General features: G+C 38.7%; 2 protein-coding genes across 5 annotated transcripts in view; both read right to left on the bottom strand.

Moving 5' to 3' along the window:
• Positions 1-14,461, bottom strand: part of atg7 (ATG7 autophagy related 7 homolog (S. cerevisiae)) — a 157,206-nt gene extending 142,745 nt beyond the window's left edge. For 2 of the 4 annotated variants that reach the window (XM_049471600.1, XM_049471602.1), the window contains exons 1-4: positions 13,467-14,461; positions 11,878-12,061; positions 6,766-6,820; positions 72-189 (exon numbers count right to left, since the gene is read on the bottom strand). In XM_049471600.1, coding sequence (XP_049327557.1) covers positions 72-189; positions 6,766-6,820; positions 11,878-12,028 — 324 coding nt within the window. In that variant the 5' untranslated portion in view covers positions 12,029-12,061; positions 13,467-14,461. Of the gene's footprint in view, positions 1-71; positions 190-6,765; positions 6,821-11,877; positions 12,062-13,278; positions 13,301-13,466 lie in introns of those variants that run through there. The other 2 variants (XM_007248300.4, XM_049471601.1) reach the window with 2 other exon arrangements.
• Positions 14,462-20,928: 6,467 nt separating this feature from the next.
• hrh1 (histamine receptor H1) overlaps positions 20,929-27,035 on the bottom strand; it is a 32,292-nt gene continuing 26,185 nt past the window's right edge. Inside the window, exon 2 of the mRNA XM_007248424.4 lies at positions 20,929-22,981. Within this exon, the coding sequence (XP_007248486.3) occupies positions 21,282-22,883 (1,602 nt within the window). The 5' untranslated portion in view covers positions 22,884-22,981 and the 3' untranslated portion in view covers positions 20,929-21,281. The remainder of the gene's footprint in view (positions 22,982-27,035) is intronic.

Below are 27,035 nucleotides of genomic sequence, written 5' to 3'. Positions count from 1 at the left end.
TAAGTAAAACATGAAAAAAAATTATAATAGTTCATAAAATAAAGTGCACATGGTAAAATGTAGTACCCCACCTCATTAGCTGCATTATCTAGAAGAGCTTTCTTGTCTGTAGATTTAAAGGCTTCCAGGGTATTGGTGTTGTACAGGGTGCCTACTGCAGGACAGCAGTGGGCTGGGGTGGGTCCATCACTGAATATATATAAAAAAAAACCCAGAAAGAACTCAGTTAAATACATATAAATATAAATATAAAAATATATATACACAGTGGCGTGAAAACATATTCACACCATACAAATTTCTTTTCTTTTTGCATTTTCTCATACTTGGATTATTCAGATTATCAAAAAGAACTATATAATATAATATCAGACTATAATATCAGACTAATATAACCTGAGTAAATATAAAACGCACTTTTTTAAAATTATGATTTCACCAAAAAGTTGCTCTTTTGTCACATAAGTACAAAGAATATTTACGCAAAGTCCTGGGGATCATTAAGATGTTTTTTGGCAAATGTGAGATGGTGCTTTGTGTTCTTTTTTGTCAGCAGTTATTTTTGCCATTTGCCACTCTCCCATGGATACACTTTTAGCCCGGTCTCTTTCTTATTATTGAATCATTAACACTGACCTTTACTGAGGCAATTGGGACCTGCAGTTCTTTAAATGGTGTTCTGGGTTCTTTTGTGACATTCTGGATGAGTTGTTTATGCCCTTTTGGAGTAATTTCAATCAACCGGCCACTCCTAGGAAGGTTCACCAGTGTTCCACGATTTCTCCATTTGTGAATAATAGCTCTCACTGTGGTTCACTGCAGTCCCAAAGCTTTAGAAATTACTCTGCAACCTTTTTCAGACTGATACATGATTAATGACTGTTTTCTTCTGATTGCTGCATAATGTGATGCTTTTTGAGATCTTTTATCTGCTTCATGTTGTCAGACAGGTTCTATTTAAGTGATTTCTTGATTCTACAGATCTAGCAGTAATCAGGCCTGGTTGTGGTTAGTAGTGAAATTGAACTCAGCTTTACAAAAAATGTGATTAATCACAGTTAGTTTATGGAGGAGCAAGATTGGTTGGGATAGTTTTTTCCCTTAATAAATTAAATAATCATTTAAAAAATGTTTTATATATATTTAATCAGGTTATATTTGTCTGATATTAAAGTTTGTTTGATAATCTGAAACATGTAAATAGGACAAAAATGCAAAAACAAAAGAAATCTGTAGGGGGCAAATACGTTTTCACGCCACTTACACATTTTTACACATTCTAATAGGACACATTTTACCCAATATATATATATAATAATTATAATAATTTATGTCACACCCCTACCTGAATGTGAACAGATTTGTAACTGATGTCAATGATCCAGAATGTTACGATGACTTATAATGCACTCTAAATATCTCCATGTAACCAGGATTAAAGTAAAATAAATTATACTGGACAGACATAATCTGTCTCTGGTAGATATATAATGGAAAATGAAAACAGTGTGAAAAAAAGTAGTACCCTGATGTAATAAGTGGGGCTGGGTGATATGGCAAGATATTTTTATCGTATAATATCGTTCACGATATTTAAAAATGTTGCCGATATTATCGTGTGCGATATAATATGGCACACCCCTACTCTAAGGAGTCACTCACTACGTATGTGAATGTGGGTGTAAACAGAAGTCGGGGGGCAATTTGAAAACAACATGGCGGAACCCAAGCTCCTTTTAAAACTTGTGCTGCTCTCCTCAGTGGACCACTGTTGATTCATTTTCATACATTTAGCCGCTTCTGCTGCTCTTAGCTGTGAATGGAGGTGAGGTTTGTATAAAAAAAAAAAAAAAAAAAAAAAAAAAAAAAAAAAAAAACTTCACCCCGGAGACACTTCAGCGCCCCACCCTTTGGCCACTCGCATCACAGGTTCATTGGTTCCAGATCAGCAAGATTGTGGGGCCAGAGTGGAACTGGCTTTTCTTGCCCAGAACCTGTGATTTTGCTGTGGAAAGAACCGTTCGCGAGCATGGCACCAGCACCGGCACCATGCTAAAAGAGCCGCTCTCAGAGGAAAGCTCTGGATCCCCAGCTCTGACACATCAGCCAATGCCTGTGCCAGCCAGCATCACAGTGGGAGTGATGAGGGGAAAGAGCGCAACCTACAGAATCCACCCAGAGAGAAACAGCACAGGCCATTGGACACCAGCTGCTGACGGAGAAGCAGCTTGATTTGGGATTTAAACCAGTGCTCCTCGTATCACAGTGTCAGCGTCTTACTCCACTAGACAACTCCAAGCTCCATTTATAACTCATACCCCTGAACTTCATCAGAAAATGCAATCACCCTTTTTAATTGAGCAAGACCACAGATGAATATTAATATAATTTCTCCTCCAGATTTAATCTCTCTAATATTTGACAATTTAATATCTCTCAGATATTAATAACCCTCAGATATTAAATTCCACACACTGGGTCTTTTTTCTCTTTAAATTTTATTATTGATATGAATCCAATTACAAAGTACATCATCAAACGAGGCTTGGCATTTACAGTCGGAGTTTGGAGGACTCCCCCTTGGGCATATTTTGAGCTACACATTTAGATGTTTTACAGTTTACACGTTTTACACAAAAGCACATTACACATTAACACTCATCCACACACCGGTGAGAAGCGGCAGCCAATAGCACACAGCGTACTCTCAACCGGAAACAACAGTCCACCAAGAGGACTGCATCCAGCACTACAGCATTTACCCAGGACAGAGTGCCAATCCATATCTGGGCACAGTCATACATGTGTGTAAGTGTGTAACACACACTTACACACACACAAACTTACATACATACTACACACTTACACATACACACCAGATTAATTTAGAATATTACATTTTCTGGGCAATTTAGAATATTCAATTTACCTGATCTCCATGTTTTTGGACTGTGGGAGGAAACCGGAGTCCCCGGAGGAAACCCACGCAGACACGGGGAGAACATTGAAATCCACCCAGACAAGACCCCAGTGTTGGGAGGCAAAACGTGCTAAACACTAAGCCACTGTGCCACCCAACGTGGGCAAATGGTTTGAGGACCTCATTAACATAACACTGCACTGTTAAAGTACCTTTAATGAAGACCAAAGGTGATCTGGCATTTTACAAAATTGAACCCCTCATCATGACAAACAAGATAAAAGTGGGATTCCAGGGCTATAGAATAACTTTTTGCACAGCTTGAACTGGTGTTCCTTGGGGCAACAGCACAAAAGTTGGGGGCACCCACATTTCAACTGCATTGCATTGAACCTAAAAGTTCTTTATTTGAAGCACAATTTTGTAATAAAGGTAACTTACTGAAAAGGTGTTGCTGCTTAATGTGCCTTACTGAGCTAAAATTTACACTTCAAACATATTAAGATAAATGAATGAAAAGTGCATTATTTGTTTTAAGGGCTTTAAAGTGAACATTTCATGCCTCAACGTCTTATGAACTATCCTCCATTGCAGTCACCTACCTCCTGTAGTAGACATCTATAGAAGACAGTCACACACACACACCAGAGCTTCTAGGCTACTCAAACATATGTCATAGAGTAACTACACTCTAAAACATTTTTTACATTAATAGCTGAAATATGTTGCTCTGTGATAATAAAATATACCAGCTCGACATAAAAGGCTTAAAATAAGATGCAAATATTAAGAGAATTTACATATGACACAAAACAAAATGTATGTTCTTTCTTGTTCTTGGTAGAGAAGTATACAATCTGACCCAAGAACTCACAATATGAAACTAAAGGCTAACTGGTGATGCTAACTACATTTCTGAGCTGAATTCATTTCTGTTTTTAATAACAGATTTTTTTGTGCTGACTTAATAAGATTACGGCTAGTTTACTCAAGTCTTTAATTACTGAACTCAGAACACCAGGGTGTAGCTTACAGCTCAATGCTAGCTAGGCTAACAGACTGCCGATGTGAATGAGGATAACTGGTCATGCTAACTGTATTTTCGAGCTGAATTAGCACAGTTTTTATAACAGGTTAACGTATTTGTGCTGGTTATACTAGTAGGTTCTGTAGTTTAATATGAATTGTGGATTATGGATACAATCTTACCTAAGATTCACACTATGAAACTTACAATTGCAGATTAGCTGCACTGGCTAAAGACTAACTGGCAATGCTAACGGTATTTCAAGAAATTCAAGAATTTCCCCCCGGGGATCAAGAAAGAAGAAGAAAGAAAGAAAGAAAGAAAGAAAAGAAAGAAAGAAAGAAAGAAAGAAAGAAAGAAAGAAGAAAGAAAGAAAAGAAAGAAAGAAAGAAAGAAAGAAAGAAAGAAAGAAAGAAAGAAAGAAAGAAAGAAAGAAAGAAAGAAAGAAAGAAAGAAAGAAAGAAAAGAAAGAAAGAAAGAAAGAAAGAAAGAAAGAAAGAAAGAAAGAAAGAAAGAAAGAAAGAAAGAAAGAAAGAAAGAAAAGAAAGAAAGAAAGAAAGAAAAGAAAGAAAGAAAGAAAGAAAGAAAGAAAGAAGAAAGAAAGAAAGAGAAAGAAAGAAAGAAAGAAAGAAAGAAAAGAAAGAAAGAAAGAAAGAAAGAAAGAAAGAAAGAAAGAAAGAAAGAAAGAAAGAAAGAAGAAAGAAAGAAAGAAAGAAAGAAAGAAAGAAAGAAAGAAAGAAAGAAAGAAAGAAAGAAAGAAAAGAAAGAAAGAAAGAAAGAAGAAGAAAGAAAGAAAGAAAGAAAGAAAGAAAGAAAGAAAGAAAGAAAGAAAGAAAGAAAGAAAGAAAGAAAGAAAGAAAGAAAGAAAGAAAGAAAGAAAGAAAGAAAGAAGAAAGAAAGAAAGAAAGAAAGAAAGAAGAAAGAAAGAAAGAAAGAAAGAAGAAAGAAAGAAGAAGAAAGAAAGAAAGAAAGAAAGAAAGTAAGTAAGTAAGTAAGTAAGTAAGTAAGTAAGTAAGTAAGTAAGTAAGTAAGTAAGTAAGTAAGTAAGTAAGTAAGTAAGTAAGTAAGTAAGTCAGTCAGTCAGTCAGTCAGTCAGTCAGTCAGTAAGTCAGTCAGTCAGTCAGTCAGTCAGTCAGTCAAGTCAGTCAGTCAGTCAGTCAGTCAGTCAGTCAGTCAGTCAGTCAGTCAGTCAGTCAGTCAGTCAGTCAGTCAGTAAGTAAGTATCTATCTATCTATCTATCTATCTATCTATCTATCTATCTATCTATCTATCTATCTATCTATCTATCTATCTATCTATCTATCTATCTATCTATCTATCTATCTATCTATCTATCTATCTATCTATCTATCTATCTATCTATCTATCTATCTATCTATCTATCTATCTATCTATCTATCTATTTCCAAGCCGAATTAATTGCTGTTTTTCAATAACAGAAAGATGTGTTTATGCTGTTTATATAGTAAGTCCTGTAGTTCAATATGATTTGAGGATTATGAATATAGTTTCCTTGAGTCTTTAATTATTACCCTCACAACAATGGGATGCAGCTATTGGCCCAATGCTAGCTAGGTTAGCTAACAGACTGCTGGTGTCAATGCTGTCGATTTTCTTAATGAATTCTGTTGGTATCAGAAGGTTTTCAGAAGTCACTGTGCTGATTAGATAAAGCAAGTTTTGAGGTTATGATGATATGATACAGGTATTTAATCTGTATGATACTCTGGTCTTCAGTTATTAATGTCAGATCGCGTGTGACATGTGGTTACCGGCTCAATGCGGCCCTTGGTGGGTTGTGAGAGATACTGAAATATAGAAAAAAACTATATCACATTGGGGTCTCTGATTGGTGTAGACCACGCTATGGGCCTAGTGTGTGTCTGGTGTTGAATCACAGGGAGACTTTCAGAGTTGTGGAGGCATGTTTCCTGGTTGAACGGCTGGTAACACTGGTGCAACATGAGAATTTTTTTTAGTCGCACCATTGAGAAATTGTGACAGGCTCGCACTGGTCACACTCTAGAGTCCTGGACTCGTCAGTAAAGTGCCTGGCAGCCATTCTTGTGCTATTCTGGGAGGACAAGGCTTGTCTGCATCGTGTTCTCATCTCAAGGGCTTGCTTTAAAGACACAGATGCAGTATTCACTCCTTCATTGTTCCTAGTAACCTTTATATTACACTTATATGGGCCATTTCTGTCACCAGGAAATTACACATATAAATGTGCACACAACAAACATATTATATTATATATTATATACAAATATTTGTTACCTGTCCCCACTCTCTAACTATAAACTTTCCTATCTATGCTTTAAAAATATTTATTTTTCATTATAAATCCATAATCTTTAAGTTTAAATACACATTTTAGTTGTGTCCCTGGGTTTCACTCAGTCCTGTTACCATAAAAACATTACCCCATCTAAAACATTCTACAAGTCACCTCTACAACAGGAAGTTACATCAACTTACATCTGGTGTAAGACCAGAATTAAGTTCCCTTATTTGTTTTTCTGTATATTTAATCTTATTGTAACTAGAACTGAAGAGGTCAATCTCAACACTCTGTCCTGTTATCTGAATTAATTCTAAGATCTTATTTATTTATTTTTAAAATACACATTTTGGGAAAATCACTAGAATATGCTTAGTGACCTCCATTTAGCTACTTTTTTATGTTTTTGCTAATTCTATGCTAAAAACTCATTCCTGTTACTTTCAGTCCCGATACTCATAACATTTGCATCATTTGCCCACTTCTTCAAAATGACTTTGATGCACCACTCAAATCAGACATGTGCAATAACTCACGTATCAAACGCGCTGAACTCCAGGGTCAGGCGAGTCGGCAGGCCAGACGGGTCACCTGATTTCAGGGAAAAAGAAAAAAAAAGACGTGCATCACTTTTAGTCCTGACAGGCTCATTTCCTCGTCAGGTGGGACGACTCTTTCTGATGGAGCAACTCATTTATCACTGTCTCATCACACATTCTGCCTCTGCGGCTGTATTTGATGGAGTGTCCCCCGTGGGGCCAAGGAGATAATAAGTGATTGAAGCACAAAAACAGGAAAACGGAAAAACAGAGCACGCACAGAACAGGTAGGACATCTACCCTGCTGGTGTATCTGACAGTAAAGGAGAAATGTGTGTTTCAAATCCCCCAAAACAAACATGCTTTAATGATCCAAAACAGTCCATGATTTATATTAAAAGCTAAATCTCTCCTGACTACATCATTATTCCTCTAATATTAAAGCCAAAAAATCTGTTCTTATGGCATTAGAACTGCACTGCCAAGAACTATGGCCCTGTTTAGCTTCATCCATCAGATCATCATGCAGTTAAGTCACAGCACACTCAATAATCTGTCTGGAACGCTAACTTTTTTTCGATGATACGGTGTAAGATTCAGATAGAATTGCAATAAATTATATTATTGTGAATTTAAGACTAAATTATGGCACTGATTTGGTAATATAACATAATAAGGCAGTTTAATAAGCCATAATAGTGAGCAATGACTGTTTAATTACTAAGCATATTTAAACATTTATATTTAAGTGATTTAGCAGATGCCTTAATCCAGAGCAACTTAAAAAGTGCTTTGTTGTTTACTTTGTTGTTTTAGTGTATAGTAGTTTTTGCACTATAAGCCAGACTTCAAATCCTTTTATTTTCCCAAAAATTCAGTCAGTGTGCCTTTTAAACCTTGTGTATGAATTTATAAGGTTGTAAGGTGCAGTAAAGTCACTCTGCTGAAGTGCAGTGTTATACAGGAGTTTCAGTTTAGTTCTCCAGCACCGGGGCTGAAGTAGCTAAGCGCTAGCTCTTTCGCCGTTCAGAGGTGAGTAGTATCGGCCTGTAGCCTGCTGCTAACTCCGGCTAGCACTGCTGGAGTAGCATTAGCATTACCCGCTAACTGCGGTCGCTATTGTCCTGTTCAGGGGGAGGGTTTTCAGCCTATAGCCCTAGCTGGCACTGCTGGAATGGTTAGTCACTAATGCTAAAGCCCAGCTTAGTGGTGGAGAAATTTGTGAATCTATGCTTACTGTAAATAGACGGAAGCGCTTTCCTCACCCAAAAAAAAAAACAGTTTCCAGGAGAGAAATCTGTGTAGATTAACATCCAGTGCTCAATTAACTTTAAAAGAAGAAGTCTTTTTTAATTCAGTTTTGTTTACTTAGCTTCGCCTTACGTGACTCAGTTAGCTACCCCTTACCACCACCCAGCGGTGAAACCTGCTGAATTAGAAGTTCCTTATATAGTCTCTTAAAATGCGCCTTATAATGAGACGCACCTTATGTATGAAAATAGACGTTCATTGATGGTGTGCCTTATAGGGGTGTGCCATATCGTATCGTACGTGATAATATCGCCAAAAATTTTGAATATCGTGCCATATTACCCACCCCTAATTATCACATTAGGGTGCTACTTTTTGGCCCTTTTTAGCAAAAGAAAAATTCACACTGTTCTAATTACCCATTATACATAGTTTGTATCTGTCCAGTATCATTTATTTTACTTTAATTCTGGATATATGGAGATATTTGCAGTGCATTATTATTAGTATCATGACACTCTGGATCATTGACTTCTGTTACAAATCTGATCTTTTTTTTTTTTAATATCTCAGTTAGCCATATCATATTGTATTCAATAATTTTTTTTAAAAATAATTTAAATAATAATTGTCATATTGCTGAAAGTATCGTTATCGTGAAAAAAACATGAAATATCGCGATATTATTTTAAAGCCATATCGCCCACCCCTAGTGCCTTATAATCCGGTGCGCTTTATAGTGCGAAAAAAAAAAGTCTTACCAAGTAGAGGCTAAATTTAAAATCGATACATTAGCTACATTAAACACATTAGCATACTGATTAATAAACAGGTCAGCACAAATGAAAACAGATGAGGTAGATGCAGTAGCAATTTTTTTTTTCAAATTATACAGGTATTTAAATTGAGTTATCAAAATAAACTCAACATTTTTTAAAGTGTCCGTCAAATAACGTAAAGCAGCGTCATGTCACAAAACCACATTATGAAGCTTTTTTTGAGAAGATTACTTTATTATCACTTATATAAACCGAGTTTATGCAAAGTGACCACGCCAATACATTTCATCGTACCTACTTTATATATTTGCATAAATAATTGATGAAATTACTGTAGAAACGATAGGGACGATAGAAGGTAAGTAGCACATAGACACTTTTCTATCATCCCCACGATATTTATCGTCATATCCCAATAGAAACACAATATAGCCAAAAGTATCCACTCTGCTGCTTTTCATTTGGCGATATAAGGCTTGGATGGAGCTGGTCAGCATTGGAAACCAATAGGGCTGGACCCGAATATTCGGGTATTCGGATAGGTAGGTAGTAGGTATTCGGTTTTTAATTTTGGTATTCGGATATTCGTTTTTTTTCTCCTTTCCAGAGTTCCACCTCACTCTAACCACTTCTGTTTTAGCGGGTCCCGTCAGAATATCTTGCGCGCGGGACAGAACTGAACTGTTATTGGCTGGAGCGGGAGTTTAATCCAGACGATGCGGGAGCAAGAAAACTGTAATAATTGTAAAAAAAAAAAAAAAACCTAAAGAAAACTCTCAACGCGCAGGATGGACCGACACACACACGCACACACCGATGGTGTTTGGACTGGGGTAAGGAACGGGACCGCACTATTCAGCGCTGCTGTTTTAATAAATATATAAGTAAATTTGAAGCATTAAATGTAGTTTATTTAATTTATATTAGGAACGTGGGGCGGGAGCGGCAGAAATGTGTATGTGGCGGGCGGGCGCGGGATTAAAAGAAGCAATTTTTTTGCGGAGCGGTAACGAGACAGAAACGCGGAGCGTGGAAGAGTGGGTTTAAAAATCAGTCTCGCGAAGACCTCTATTATACATGATAAAAAAAAATGCAGGCTCTTCGAAACTGATTTATATAATAAAACGTAAGGGGTAATGTGGCAACAGTAGGGGCTAAATCGGTTACAAAAGCCTGGCCTACAAAAATGATGTCTGAACGAATTTCCTCTTATCTAATATAATTTAAAATGGTTTAAAAATATAAAATAATTTCTAAGCAAACGAAATATTTAATATTGAGCTTATAGCCCAAGTGCAAAAATACAAAATCAGTAATACGGCTATGCCCTGCACAATGCTTAAACCGAAATAGACCAAGTACAATAACGTCATTAACAATGACTTTCCTCTACTCTAATATAATTTAACATGGTTTAAAAATATAAAATAATTTCTAAACAAACGAAATATTTAATATTGAGCTTATAGCCCAAGTGCAAAAATACAAAATCAGTAATATGCCCTGCACAATCCTTTAACCGAAATAGACCAAGTACAGTTTACAATGACTGTCCTCTAATATAATTAACAATGTTTAAGAATATAAAATACTTCCTGAACAAATGTTTTTTTTTGTTTGTTTTTTTAAGCAAATAGCCTAAGTGTGAAAACACAAACAGCAATTTACTGGGCTGGCTTGCGCAGCGGAGAAACCGTGCAGCAGCAGCCTCCTAGCCTGCTTACGCAGCGGATAAGCCGCGTGTGGGGCAGCAGAAATTCCGGGATGAAAACACAAAGAAATCTGGGCTAAAAACACAGAAAAAATATGGGGTGAAAACACAAAAATATGGGGGATAAAAACACCAAAAATCCGGGGTGAATATGTCTCGTCGGTCAGAGCAAATTGAACATTTTTCAGTGGATTAAAGGGGCCGTGATTTGCTTTTTTTTATTTATTTTTTTTACCTCTTTTTTTAAAAACGAATATTCGAATATTCGCTTCGAATCAGTGCCGAATATCCGGAGCTCAAAAAACGCTATTCGGGCCAGCCCTAGAAACCAATTTCATAATGCTCTTCATGCGCTACTCTTTTTTTAAATGATGTGAAGGCCACATGAAGTTTGGAGGTGTGGGGCCATGGAAGTGATTAGAACCTGAGATCAATTATTGGATGGGTGAGTGAATACTTTTGGCAATAGTTTAAGCACTAATTTAGTAAATGTGTAAATAGATCAGTAATGTAATTATTGTGACAGGATATCCTCCAAAGTCTCTTTAACATCAAGAAGTGAAATCATCCAGAAAGTGATTCCCAATATCATTCAAAGAACTGCAAGCCTGTCTTGTGCTATGTCAGTGTTAATGACCAAACATCAGGAAAACATAGAAAATAAAGCTTTTGGCCATCATGGCCTCAGTTTTAACATGCCAAAACCTCGATTTTTAATACAACGTCCTCCTAGGAACTGTGAAACATTGTGAAGGTAGTGTAAAGACTTGAGAATAAAATATTGCATCAGGACCTAGAAGCTTTGCTATCAGGGAGGAAACTATGATTCATTTCACTAAATTAATCTTGCTCTCCGTCAGAAAAGTTTTTAGCTGGGTCATGCAACAAGACAACTTCCCAAAACGCACCATGGTTAATACTCTACATCTGATTTGTTTTATCAGATTAACTATTCCTTCTTCTGTCAAAATAAGAAAAAAATAAGGGTTAAATGTCAACATGCAGTCTATTGCTGTTCTTTTTTTTTATTGTAAATCTACATTTAATACCATAAGCAGATTGCTAAAATGACTGCTTAAACTGAAGAGTCATGAAGAAACAGAATTGCAAGTTATGGGTATAGTGTGTAAACACATATAGGTAGACTATGAATGTAGCCAAACAGGCTGTGTTGCATTTACACACGTAGACACCAATACAATCACAAAGCTTGCATGATGACCTTTGCATTAGGATGCAAATACATTCTGATCACAAACAAAGTTATACTTTATTTTTGACAACTTGGTCCATCAATAAAATAATGAAGCTGTTTTCAAAAATATATAATTGTTTTATACGCGTGATATAAAATACACATTTACTCACCATTATAATAATAACCCTTGATGTTTTTTGGACTTTCATCTAGACGGTAGTCATTTAGCTTCTTCTGGGTGAGCTGGTGCCAGAAGCCGGCCTCCAGCGCACTGGAGAATGGTGCAAACTGCAGTTTTGGAGGGGCCGACTCAGCTGCCATCTGAACATCAAAGTCGGGTCTTCCTGAGAAACACTGAGTAATGGAAGAAAGAAGTATTTAAAAAGACAGTGTACATTACCAGAGGATGCACAGATACAGCTGTACAGGTACAAACAATGTAAATGTCCCCTCAAATGTACAAAACAGCTCATAAAGTCCTTGTATACCAATGACTCTAGAGGAAATTAAAAAGCTTGTAGTGTCAGGGAAAAAAATATAAAAAAGTAACCACTGATATAGCAACCACATAGCAGATATAGCAGATGTGTTTTTTAGTTCTTACATAACAGCTGATAAAGAATTAAACAAGAGATCATATTCAGCTTTAATATTTGTCGATGTGCCAAAATATCAGGGCCATTTCAAAGCATTTGTGGGCCCCAAGCAAAATGGACACACCAACCCTTCCATGGATAACTCTGCTTTACGACCACTGAAGTTTCATATTATGCTGGATGCAGGAATCTGGTAGGTCTGGTGGACAAGTGGAGGAGAACATGCCAAGATGCATGAAAACTGTTATTAAAAACCAGGGTTATTCCACCAAATATTGATTTCTGATCTCTTAAAACTTTATGAATATGAATTTGTTTTCTTTGCATTATTTTGGGTCTGAAAGCTCTGCATCTTCTTTTTTGTTATTTTAGCCATTTTTTATTTTCTGCGAACAAATGCTCTAAATGACAATATTTTTATTTGGAATTAGGGAGAAATGTTGTCTGTAATTTATAGAATAAAACAACAATATTCATTTCACTCAAACATATACCTATAAATAGCAAAATTAGAGAAACTGATTCAGAAACTGAAGAGCTCTCTTATTTTCTAATAGCTGTGTATACACTAGATAACAAACCTGAACTGAAATTATTATTATTATTAGCTGTCTGTAACAGATGAAAGTGAAAAGGCAGAGTACCCGATTCACCAACAGAGTCAGCACTAACTCACACAATCACTAGTCTATAACTAAATCTAAGTTAAATACAGTATTTTTGGCAATCAGTCAAGCAATAACCAATGCTGCTATCAGGTGCTGCAGCTCATCCAAAACTTATTTAATTGAGCTCCATCATCACTCCAGAAAGCCCATAACCCAATGCTAAGGGGCTTTATGTTTATATAGTACTCTAGCTAAGCTTAGCTTTGTGCCCTGTGAACCACAGAATATTCTAAAACATTTCCAAACAAAGTAAATAAGCAGTGTGAGTGTGGAACTGCAGCTTTTCAGAGATTCACTGTAAATTCACCAGTCAAACTGCTACATAACAGCATGCTCATGGTGTTAATGCTTCTGCTCAGACTCAGAGAGTCATGAAACCCAGCAGATAAGCTTAGCAATGGATTAAGGTCTGCGTGCAGCTAATTTAAATCACCAAAATATTGAACAGAAAGGTAATAAAAAAGCAATAAACGAGTACATGCAGCAGACACTCACCACACAGAGGCTCTTCCTTGTTTAGGTCATATGACTGGGGTCGGCACTCACTGCGCAGGCGCAGCTGAACTGTAAGGCTAGAACTTCGCTAAGCTAGCTTATGTATCTTAGCTGACCTGGCTAACGAGCTATTAATATAGTAGTTAGCTAATTATATTTATTTATTGCAAATTCGCCGGCTTTATTCACGAATAAGAGCCTATATTGCTTTAAAACGATATAAGCATGTGTAAACGCAGCGGAAATCCGTCAAATTCCTCCAAACAGTATTAATTAGCTAGCTAGCTAAGCTAACTAGCTAGCCAGCCTTGGTTAGGTGAATATAGATATAGTGGGGGCTAACGTTAGCAAGCTAGCTAAGCTAGTTAGCTAACTGGCAAACTTTTAAATTGCCCAAACATTAAAGCTTACAAGTATTCTTAGCTAGTTATCTTAGCTATCACACTGCTAAAAAGGCTGGGTAACGGAACAGACTCAAACAGAGAAACAGACCCGTAGCTAGAGCTTTAACAGTAAAAATCCAAGCTATGCTAAGCTAGGCTAACTTAACTCGCTTTAAAAATCAAACTGCAGCCGTGTTATCTAGCAAGCAAGCAGGCTAGCATGCTAACAAGCTAGCTAATGAGCTAACCGGACGCCTCCTCCTCCAGCCTGCAGAAGCGTACTTTCAGTTTCAGGGAGCCAAAACCATAGAATAAAACACGAAGAACCAGAATAATAACAGAAAAACGAAGACGAGAAGACAGGAAAACACAGAGAGGAGTCGATAAGCGCCGCTCCTTTTCATTCTGAGATCAAACTGATTAAAATCTGATGGTTTTTCTCCAGAATCAGAAGCTTAGCGTCATAAAAAAAAATCAGTGTTATGAAGCCCAGCCAGGTGCATCTAGTTAGTTAGTTATTTAGGGTAAGTAGCTGCGTCCCAAAGGAAACTAGACTGTTGGAGAGACTAGCCTAGACTGGGTTCAGCCTCACCCTGCTGCAGGTTTTACAGGATTCCTGCACATCACTGCAGATCCTCCTGCTATCCTACACTGGGGTTATTTACTGTACAGGGGCAGTAATTTACTGTAGTGTACACTAAAGGAGGAAGATTTCCAGACAGGGTTTATGCCATGTCATGACCTACACAGAATTTAGAGTTCTGTAAAGATTTTCCCAAAAATATTCTCTAGGAATATCTAAATCTCTTTCTGCCCTGAGTGGATCTGATTGTCCAAATGTTTGTAGAGACCCATTATAATGAGTGAAGTCAGCATAACAATTATCAGTTCAGTTTGATGCTAATTTAAAAAATATAAAATTGGGTACCATTATTATTATTTTTTCCATTTAGTATAGTGAACAACACTATTTTAGGAATTTAATGGAAAAAAATTTTCAGACTTTTCCTTTTGTTAATTTTTGTTACAGAAGTAAATTTGATTCATACCATAAGGTTTTCTTTTCAAGATGCAAAAGAAAAGATAAAAATCTAGACAATTTTCCCATTAAATTCTGTCTGTGAAAGACTAAAATAAAAATGTAAGAACTGGGAAAAAAATAGAATGTAATTTCTTTAATAACTTCTTTACTATACTAAACAAAAAAAACTTAAATTAAATTTAGCCTGGTAATAAAATTTAACCGATAAATGTTGCACGGATCATCACCCTGCTGCAGGTTTTACATGATTCCTGCACTGCATGAAGATTTTAAATGAAGATTTTAAAAAAATGGTCTATGCTTAATAGCTTTTTGCCCCTGAGTGGATCTGAGTTTCCAAAAGTTTGTAGAGACCCATTAAAAAGTGTGAGGTCAGCATAACATTTATCAATTTAGTTTTATGACTGTTTGAGTCTAAATTCAAAAATAGAAAATTGGGTCAAACTTCATTGTCCATTTTTTAGTCTTTTAACAAAAGAAAATTTGCTATACCTTCAGGTTTAAAGAAAAAATATTATTTTGTTTTTCAATATATGAGCCATTCCAAATAATAAACATAACACATTACTTTTTGTAATAAATCAGCTTTTTATTGCTATTGTAAGTTATTTAATTCATTCGTTATGTCGTTTCAATGCACAACTTTTTTACCTTTTGCATAAATTACATAGCCTGTCAATTAAACACTATACATTTTTACCATCCCAGCAGACAATCCATGGAAGCACAATATTCCGGTTGCCAAATATTCAGTTAATCTCTATTAGAAATGTAATGGAAAATAGAAAATATAATGGAAAGTAGAAAAAGTTCTTTAATTTGACATGTACATTCTGTTATGTGACTGTAGCGTGTGTATATAGTGCAGTAGTCCAAAGGTTTATAGGCACCCGATCTAATAAAGAAATTCAGTGGTTCCAAGTTTCTGTGTGGTATCCTGTAACACATTTGCCTATAGAGATGTTGCAGTTAAACCAAGGAAGTGTGGGGCATTTCCTGGGGAACTCTTATCCTGATGAATATTACATCTACAAGGCTGGAACCAAAGTATGAAAAAGTTGAAATATGTTATTTCTGCAAAACACTGTGGACCAATTTTCTAGGTCAGGGATTAAGTTTAGTCCTGGACAACACAGTATTTTGAATGTAAATTGTCCTTTGAAAGAAAAACCCTTTTTTTTTTTTTTTTAAGTCTGACACTGGTCTTGGTTAATGTTTGTCTGGGACAGCAGCAAATAACACTGGATGCAAATTAAACAAATACAGTAAAACACATTTGCTTTTATATTTATTGTTAGGGTTTATGGAACAACCACCTACTAGATCATGAACTCAACCCATCATTTCTTTCTTCCTTGCACAGCACTGTACTATGAACATACACTGACACACATATCATGGAGCATTCTCTAGTATCCCATCCCATGACTTTTGGCATGTCTCATGAAAGCTAATAAATGCTGCACTGACCTGTGGATTGTATGAGTGTGGAGTCTCCTGCATTGAATAATGTGGATGTGGAATCTGTTTTTTTTTTTTTTTTTTGCCAGAGTCACTTGTCTGGTTGCATGGACAATTCTAGCCAGACACCGCTGGTCTCAGTGGTATGATCATTACCACTGACCTCAATGAAGTATTACCAGTGCACATGTGACACAGTGGATGGAAAAATGTTAAATACGTGCACTCAGAACTTCAGAAATGAAACTTCCCATCCATCTTCACCCACTATCAGACCTTACTTCATAATTAATTCATTCATAGCGCCACCATGTGAAGCAATGAAGCGATAACTTTAATATTTCAAATTCAACATAAATTATAGTAAATTTAGAGCCCCTGTTTCAATACAAATATTGATATTTTGACGCCACTTATAGATAGTGTATTGCAAACGTAAACAGGATTATACTCTACATTGTATAAACATACAATCACCTGACTTGGTTTGTAAGGCTTGGATGCAGCAGATTGACGATAAAAACCTATTCCATGAAGTTCACTTATACTCTACTGTTCTTGAGCTAATTGAAGTTACATGAGGTTTGGAGGTCTGTAGTGATTGACTGCAAAAAGCTGACCCCACTCTGTTATTTTACACTGACAAAGAGAGTTGCTTTTGTCTTCAGTTTTATAATATCACTGACAGCTGACTGTGGAATATTTAATAATTAGGAAATTTCATGACTGGACTTGCTGCACAGGTGCTGCATCCTATCACAGTACTACACAGGAGCTACTGAGAGTGATCCATTCTTTCACTAATGTTTGTAGAAGTACTTGGTTGCTAAGGTGTTGCTATTGGATCTGGGGTGGTTGCTCTGGTGTTGCTAAGTGGTTGCTAGGTGGTTGCTAAGGTGTTGCTATGGTATCCAGGGTGGTTGCTATGGTATTGCTTATTGGTTGCTAGGTGGTTGGTAAAGTGTTGCTATAGTGTCTGTGGTGGTTGCTATGGTGTTGCTAAGGGGCTGCTAAGTGGTTGCTAAGGTGTTGCTATGGTATCTGGGGTGGTTGCTACGGTGTTGCTGAGTGGTTGCTAAGATGTTGCTAAGTGGTTGCTAGGTGGTTGCTATGGTGTTGCTAGGTGGTTGCTAAGGTGTTGCTATGGTATCTGGGGTGGTTGCTATGGTGTTGTTAAGTGGTTGGTAGGTGGTTAAGGTGTTGCTAGGTGGTTGCTGAGGTGTTGCTATGGTATCCAGGGTGGTTGCTAAGGTGTTGCTATGGTATCTGGGGTGGTTGCTATGGTGTTGTTAAGTGGTTGCTAGGTGGTTGTTAAGGTGTTGCTAGGTGGTTGCTGAGGTGTTGCTATGGTATCCAGGGTGGTTGCTAAGGTGTTGCTAGGTGGTTGCTAAGGTGTTGATATGGTATCCAGGGTGGTTTCTATGGTGTTGCTAAGTGGTCGCTAAGGTGTTGCTAGGCGGTTGCTAGGGTGTTGCTATGGTATCTGGGGTGGTTTCTACGGTGTTGCTAGGTGGTTGCTAAGGTGTTGCTATTGGATTTGGGATGGTTGCTCTGGTGTTGCTAAGGTGTTGCTATTGGATTTGGGGTGGTTGCTCTGGTGTTGCTAAGTGGTTGCTAGGTGGTTGCTAAGGTGTTGCTATGGTATCCAGGGTGGTTGCTATGGTATTGCTTATTGGTTGCTAGGTGGTTGGTAAAGCGTTGCTATAGTGTCTGTGGTGGTTGCTATGGTGTTGCTAAGGGGCTGCTAAGTGGTTGCTAAGGTGTTGCTATGGTATCTGGGGTGGTTGCTACAGTGTTGCTAAGGTGTTGCTGAGTGGTTGTTAAGATGTTGCTAAGTGGTTGCTAGGTGGTTGCTAAGGTGTTGCTAGGTGGTTGCTATGGTGTTGCTAGGTGGTTGCTAAGGTGTTGCTATGGTATCTGGGGTGGTTGCTATGGTGTTGTTAAGTGGTTGCTAGGTGGTTGCTGAGGTGTTGCTATGGTATCCAGGGTGGTTGCTAAGGTGCTGCTAGGTGGTTGCTAAGGTGTTGCTATGGTATCCAGGGAGGTTGCTATGGTGTTGCTAGGTGGTTGCTAAGGTGTTGCTATGGTATCCAGGGTGGTTGCTAGCTGGTTGCTAAGGTTTTGCTTATGGTTGCTAGGCGGTTGCTACGGTGTTGCTATGGTATCCAGGGTGGTTGCTATGGTGTTGCTTATTGGTTGCTAGGTGGTTGATAAATCGTTGCTATAGTGTCTGTGGTGGTTGCTATGGTGTTGCTAAGGGGCTGCTAAGTGGTTGCTAAGGTGTTGCTATGGTATCTGGGGTGGTTGCTACGGTGTTGCTGAGTGGTTGCTAAGATGTTGCTAGGTGGTTGCTAAGGTGTTGCTAGGTGGTTGCTAAGGTGTTGCTATGGTATCCAGGGTGGTTGCTATGGTGTTGCTAGGTGGTTGCTAAAGTGTTGCTATGGTATCTGGGGTGGTTGCTATGGTGTTGTTAAGTGGTTGCTAGGTGGTTGTTAAGGTGTTGCTAGGTGGTTGCTAAGTGGTTGCTAGATGGTTGCTGAGGTGTTGCTATGGTATCCAGGGTGGTTGCTAAGGTGTTGCTAGGTGGTTTCTAAGGTATTGCTAGGTGGTTGCTAAGGTGTTGCTATGGTATCCAGGGTGGTTGCTAGCTGGTTGCTAAGGTGTAGCTTATGGTTGCTAGGCAGTTGCTATGGTGTTGCTATGGTATATTTGGTGGTTGCTATGGTGTTGCTAAGTGGTTGCTAGATTGTTGCTAATAAATCTTGTGACTTTGCAGAAGCCTATGGTGAGTGTGACCTTTTTTTTTTGGTGTTGCTTTTTTTGGCCAGGCAGTGTAACGCAAAAACTATATATTGTTGTAATAGAGGTATAGTTAATATAGGCGCAAAAAAACAATTTACAGATTCTTCACACTCGTATTAACATCTCTATTACCAGCATGGTTCCCTCCAGTGCAAAGAGCCATTTGAAGCACCTATATTTTTAGGCCGGATATGTGCATGGCTTCTGGCAACATGCCAAACCGTGGCAGGTGTTTTTAGTGCAGATCCTGCAGCTTCACTCGCTTTTTGGAAAGCCTCCTCCAGTAAAGCAGCACAGCATCATTCAGTAAAGTGTGTTCAGAGGCTCTGCTTCTAAAGGGCACAGCTCGACTGCTGAGACCCACATTTAAGTCCCAGTGGTGCCGTACTCTATCTGCAGCACCCAGGAGAATAGCATTAAACAGACTGACAGGGTTCCACTGTCCCCGGGCTGTGTAATTGATGAACCAGCAGGCAGAGCAGCTCTAAGTGTTTCTACTGAAAGGAACAATCTGATAATAGCCAAGTTTTATTAGTCCATCCATCCCATAATTAATCACTTTCATTATTAAGTGACTTGAAAAACTTGGTGATTATTTCTAGAAACCCATAATTCTTAGGTACTAGAAATAGTAGAAATAGTATTTAGAAATAGTAGGTCAATATTTTGAGATACTAAGTTATAATTTGAGATAATATCTCTACTATGAGACATTAGGTCATCATATTAAGATATTATCTGTATTGCAAGATGTCATCTCAATAATTTGAGATCCGATCTCACTCTCTGATATGTGAAGTCATAATTTGAGATATTATCTTATTACTTTAAGATACTACATTATTATTTATAGACATTATCTCTGTTTTGAGATACTTCATTATTTTAAGACACTAAGTCGTAATTTAAGATACTATCTCATTATTTTGAGATACTATGTCATAATTTGCAAAATTATATGTTTTCAGATACTGTTATATTAATCATTACATCAGATCATTATATTAAGATTCATTATATTGAGATGCTCATATTATTTTGAGATACTACTTCATTAATTTAAGATACTGAGTCATTGTTTTGAGATATTATCTTAGCTTATAAATACAAAATCATTATTTTGAGATAGTAAGTTATACTTTGATATTTTATCTCTATTTTGATATACCATTGTATTACTTTACAATAATATGTAAAGAGATATTATATGATTACTTTAAGATACTATATCTCTATTTTGAGATACTATCCTATTATTTTGAGATACTGTCATAATTTGCGATACTATCTCTGTTTTGAGTTAATATTACATTAATCATTATATCAGATCATTATATCAAGATACTATCTCATCTTAAAATAATCGTATTATTATGTGATACTAGGTCATACTTCTGAAATACTACTTCATTGATTTGAGATACAGAGCCTTTTATTAAAATTATTATCTTAATTTTGAAATACAAAATCATTACTTTGCGACGCTAAGTAATGATAATTTGATATAGTTATCTATTTTAAAATACCATCTCATTATCTTGAAATAACTGTCATAACTCTGGGATATTGCTTGATAAATTTGAGCTACTGGGTCATATTTGAGATATTTTCTTTATTTTGAAATACTAAGTCATTATTTTGAAGTACTACGTCATAATCTAAAACACTAAGCCATTATTTTGGGACCCAAGTAATTATTTAAAGTGATTTAAAGATACCAAAAAAAGATTATTCCATGTCCTGTAGAACAAACACAAACATAAAAACAACACAATCCCAGTGCCAACGAAACCAGCCGAACTTTATTGGACACCTTTACCGTGTATTTACATTAAAAACAAACGAATGGTAAAAAGTTTAATCTGATGCAGATTACAAAAAAAAATGTCGAGTGACAGTAAAAAAAAAGCACAATAACACTGTTGAAAACCAAGGACACGATATCTCTGAAGCCAACGCACAAAAAAACGCACATCATCATCAACACACTGCAGGTGTTCTGCAACACAACGGGCCAACAAAGAAGCTCAGAGGCCACGAGGCCATCATAAACACTCGGTCCAGAACTCGGTACAAATTGTGTTTACACAGACGCACGGCGGCTGCGGGCTGAAGGGCTGGGCAATGTCAGGATTTGATTCTGAATATCTTTTTGAATACTCTCTTGAAGTTCTCGTTGCAGAGCGGGTAGATAAAAGGGTTCAGGGTGGAGTTAATGTATCCCAACCAAATGGTGAACATGTGGAGGTCATGGTGAACGCAGGCGTCACACAGAGACATGACCATGAAAGTGATGAAATAGGGGATCCAACACACCATGAAAACGGTGATAATGAAGCCGAGCTGCCTCGCAGCTTTCCGCTCCTTGTGAACCCGCATGTTCTGGACACACTGTCTGGACTGTTCACAGAACTTCTGCCACGTCTGCTTCAGAGTAAGAGCGTTGCCAGTGTCTATTGGTGGGCTGCTGGCATGCGCCCACGGTGACGTAGGTGACTGTGCAGCATCGTCGTTGCACAGAACAGTGGTGTACTTGTGAACATCAGTGGTGGGTGTTATCTCGCAAATATTAGCGACAGAATTTGGCACCAGTACGTTGCAGTCGTTGACGGATACGAACATTTTGAGCTCATCGTTCTCCTCACACTGCAAAAACCTCAGAGGTAAAGATGGCTCTTTTTGGGCTGCCGCCTCATTGTCAATGTCCTCCTCCTGGCTCATGGAGGAAATCTCATTTGCTTCCCTGAAAGTTTTCCTCTTGTGTTTTGTGATATTAAAAAAGGAGGTTTTGCGTTTTTTGAGTTTTTTATCAGCCGACAATTCACCAACCTCCTCATTAGTGTCTTTTGAGTTAATCGGCAGTTCCAGAGTGTACTGATCCAAGATGCCTTCGTTTTTAGCATAAGTCACTTGCAGAGCTAGATTCTCCTTCTCTGAGGGTTTGTAGAAAGCTCTTTGCAATGGATCTGAGTTTTGTACGGTTCCGTCTTGATCTGGTGGAACTCTGGGACAAGTGAGGCTCTCCCACTGTTTGTAGTGTTCTCGCACTGCTATGAAAATCTGGGAGTAGAAAAAGAGCATCAGAAAGGACGGGATGTAAAAGTTGAGGATGGCGGTCAGAACTTTGAACCAGGTCACAAAGCGAAAGTCTGTGTCGCACTTGCTCTCCAGCTCTGGTTTCCTCTCAACGTGGGTGAACAACCGCCAGCCCAGAATGGGAATGATCCACGTCATGGAGAGCAACCATGCCCCACAGATCATCAGCGTCGCCCTTCCACGGGTTCGGTATTTCAAGTACCTCAGCGGCTGCCGAACAGATCGATACCTGTCCAAGCAGAGAATGAATAAGCTGAAGATGGAGGCTGTACTAGCTACGTAGTCCATGACCAACCAGAACTGGCACACGACACGTCCCAGCTTCCACTCGTCCTCAAGCAAGTAGACTATGTTCAATGGCATCACGGTTGCCCCAACAATAAGATCCGCCAGAGAGAGACTGACGATGTAAAGGTTTCCAACCGTGTGCAGAGTACGTTCCTTTCTCACAGCCAACAGAACCAGGACGTTCATGATGACTGTCAGCAGAGACAGCGTTCCTAGGAGAATTCCCAGCACTGCATTGTTCATGTGATGGTGGAAGGGAATGGATATGTTAAAGTAAGTTGTCGCACTGAGGTTCGTATGATCTTGTAGAATTCTGGGGACCCGACTGTCCGTCGTAGTCTCCATTGAAGAGGTCCAGCCACCTTGATTGTCACCTGTTGTCAAAGGTCTGAAGAGCTGGATCAACACAGTGGTTCTTCACAGGCATGTCCGTAAGATTATTCCTGAAAAACAAGGAAAACAACGGGACATTAATTAAACGTTGCCACTGATAATACACTGGGCTGGCAGTCCAACGGAATCGTTCAGATCTCCAGATGTTCTACACTAATGCTAGACACCTGTTCTGGACATGTTTTAAGCATCTATCCCAAAAAATATGACTTGTGATATGCCAACAAGACCAAAAGAACAAAGGCAGACCAGTGACGGGGTGGGCTGCGGAGAGAGGAAGTGCAGGTGATGTCATGGCAACACAATCACCACATTTAAACCCCAGAGAGAGTGTGTGGGACCGTGTTAGGAAATGTGTGGAGAAGTGAAACTCACTATAGGAGGTGTTTGGACAGCAGTTGAAATATTTGTGGACACCCCTTATAACAAATGTAGAGAGCTGGGGAAGGGTAAGGAGGCTTGGAATGTGTCGGAGAGTTGGGGTAAGTTGAGGAGCTGGGAATGGGTTGGGGAGATGGGAATGATTTGGGCATAAATTGGGGATGAGTTGGGGATGAGGATGGTGGTTAAGAGATAATTTGGGGAGTTGAGTGAGATTGAGTTGATGATGAGTTAGGGAGGTGGGGGTCTGGGAATTTAATGAGGAGTTTGGGATGGGTTAATCAGTTGGGGAGCTGGGGATATGTTAGGGAGTTGGAGATAAGTAGTTGAGAATGAGTTAAGGAGGTGGGGAGTTGGGGAGATGGGGATGATTTGGGGATTTGGGCATAAATTGGGGATAAACTGAGGATGAGGACGATGGTTAAGAGATCATTTTGGTAGGTGAGTGAGATTGAGTGAATGATGAGTTAGGGAGGTGGGGATTTGGGGATTTGTTAAGAAGTTGGGGATGGGTTAAGCAGTTGGGGAGCTGGGGATATGTTAAGGAGTTGGAGATAAGTAGTTGAGAATGAGTTAAGGAGGTGGGGAGGGGTTAGGAGGCTAGTAATGTGAGAGTTGGGGATTAGTTGAGGAGCTAGGAATGGGTTGGGGAGATAGGGATGATTTGGGCATAAGTTGGGGATGAGGACGGTGGTTAAGAGATAATTTGGGGAGTTTAGTGAGATGGGTGACAATGATTTGTGGATTTGATGAGGAGTTAGAGATAGGGAGTTGGAGATAAGTAGTTGAAAATGAGTTAGGGAGGTGGGGAGTTGGGGCTGGGTTGGAAAGTTGAGGTGGAGTTAAGAAACAAGTGATGAGGTGGGGAGTTGAGGAGCTGGTGAGGAGTTAAGAAGCTAGGGGATGAGATGCGACATTGCCCACAATTTCCATGTTGGTGTATCAAGACAACATTTTTTGACCAACAGTACCGTAGTAATAACATAATTACTTCCCATTAGCCTTAAGGATAACAGGCTCCTTATGTAAAATAAAGAGGCAGAAAGAGATTCGGGCCGGTTGCTAAGGAACAGTCTCTATGCTCACTTCGCCGTCTGTGAAAATGTTGACCGTCACCTTCAGTCTACCTTCTCGAGTTCTGATCCGTGCCCCTCCCGCTGCTCCCCTCGCACTTCACACCGACTCGCTCGGCTGGCCCAGTGGGACTCAGCCCTGCCAGCCCCCTGCGCTTCATCTCGGGAGTCTGAAGGTCTCCGTCTCTTTCCCTCTCTTTGTGTTTCAGACTGCAGTAGACCAATAAACGTATAAAAATGCCCTCCAACACTGCCAACCCTGTCCAAAAATAAATATGTACAGGAATTTCATTTAACACCCCTAGGTGTCTGGTATTGCCCAGGGACCTCAGCAGGTGTCTTTGTTTCAGGGAAGGCTTCGGATTGAGTGCACGTCAATAAAGCAACCTTTTATTACTTCTCTAAAAGAAGCTTACTCTACGCTGTATGGACAAAAGTATTGGGACACCTGCCAAATGTATTTTATTTGCTTTGAAAACAAGTATATTACAAAGAGTTTATTCTGCTTTTGTTGAAGTAACTGTCTCTACTATCCAGGGATATCATTACAGTTCAAATCCCCCAGACACAAAAGTCAATAAGGCTTCGTTCATTCAATCAAACAACCAACCCCATCGCTCCTGGCATGGTGCCCTCACCTACTGAGCCACAGCTAATGCCCTGGGCGACATGCCAAAACAGCGTTCACAACAGAGCCTGGTTGACAACCACTTTAAGCATTACTGATACAACTACAAATGTTATGAAGCTTAAAGTTGTATAGACTCTATGGAATTGATACAATAATCATAGGTATTAAAAATGAGTATATTCTGCTTTTGTTAAAGTGCAATGATAGGGTTGGTTTGGGATTGGACCCCTACAGTTCATGTCTGGCATTAAAATGCACTCTAATTAACATCCAATGTCAGTATTTGCAAATTTCAAGTAGGAAATTTAAATTGGAATGCCCACACAAGTCCATAAAAGTTTCTACTCTAAAATCTGTGAGAGCCTCACCAACACTGAAAGAATTCAGAATCAAATATGGCTGTCCCACAGATCAACAGTAGTAAATTCAGCAGTATTATACAGTTTATTATCACTTCTATTTATTACTGCCTCATTAAATCAGTCCTACACACAGTACTGTCCCACTTTTATCTGTGGACATGTTTCCATGAAGTATGGATGCACAAAATATTGTATAGCACTGTCTGGACGGGATTAGTTTTACAAAGGGATGCCTGTGAAAAGTTTTTCACACTTCTACTTTGTGAAAAAACTCTTGCATCCGGACTGTTATTGAAAAAACAGGAGGGCCAGTGAGTTTTTGGGTTTTCTCGGTCACATGGCATCCCCCCATTTTCACTTGCTGTTCTGTTCATGTGGATCTCTGTGGAAATGCTCGCTTGAAGTGTAAATATGGTGCGTAGCAGTGGACAAATAGCTATTTTATTAAAAGCGAGGTGCGTCCGGGCGGGACTAAAATTACCTAAGGACCACGGAGTTCAGCGAAAAACAGTAGATAATTTGCCCTGTAATTTTCTCAGAAGATGTCTGAGAAAAACACACACATGGTCGTTCCTGATGGGAATAAAATCATAGACGACCCCCCTGCAACACACCCACTCACTCACTCATCGTGAACCGCTTTATTCGTTAAGGGTCACGGTTGGGGGGGTCTGGAGCCTATCCCAGCCAGCATCGGGCGAAAGGCAGGAGTCCCACCCACTAGAAGAAGAAAGAAATGCTAGTTGAGAACCTTAGACAGTACACATTAGCCAGCAGACTTCGCCTGAAGGAGGGATCTGCGGTCCATGGCAAGTCAGCAGAGGGGGGATGTAGTACTTTTAAATAATATGTTTTGTGTTTCTTTGACAGTTAATCATGAATTGGATTGATTGTGTTTTGCCTTACAGCACAAGCTAACACTCACTGGCAGAGAACTTCAGGAACATGTTCTTTATGGTCCGTAGATGTATTCTAACTTTTTTAAAAAAAGATATATGTCCCCTTTAAGTTGAAATAAGTGCAACTTAATTTGGCTGAAACAATTCATTTATTATGCATTTTGAAGTGGTCTTCACAAATATTTGGACATGTGTATACTAGTATATGTAGTGTATCTTCTACATCTTCTCTTCAGTCTCACCCAAATATCATGAGAATATACACTCATTTCCACCTCGTCTAAACATTTCTGACTCAGACTTGGATGTAGGCCTCAGTTTGAGGCTTGGCGCTAATCCTTGGCACCATTTCAGCAATTCCAGATCGTAGTGTTAATTTGCTGCATGTGCAAACCTGCTTCGTTGACCTACATCCCAGCATTCAGAAACGACCTGCCTCTGGTGTAAATTACTCGCCGCCAATCGAATCATCTCAATGGGCATTGGAGCGAATGCCAACATGCCACTAAACGTGCGGGAAAGAAAGGGATTGGACAGGATATTTCTACTGGGATTGCTAATTAACTCCAACAATTTAATCCACGCCTTTATCTTCAGCGGGCTGGATTACAACACAGTTTCTCAACACTGGTTTTAGAGAATGCCCAGTTCTGCACATTTTTACCATATGTGTGCAGGTTATTTACACAATAATATTACTAAATCTAAATTCTGTGTACAGATGTAGAGGAGTAAAGGCATCCTAATCAGAGAATGAA

The sequence above is a fragment of the Astyanax mexicanus genome, chromosome 24, assembly GCF_023375975.1.
Source record: "Astyanax mexicanus isolate ESR-SI-001 chromosome 24, AstMex3_surface, whole genome shotgun sequence".
Lineage (NCBI taxonomy): Eukaryota > Metazoa > Chordata > Actinopteri > Characiformes > Acestrorhamphidae > Astyanax > Astyanax mexicanus.
The sequence above is the reverse complement of the archived record's forward strand: the minus strand, read 5'-3'. Positions and strand labels throughout refer to the sequence as shown.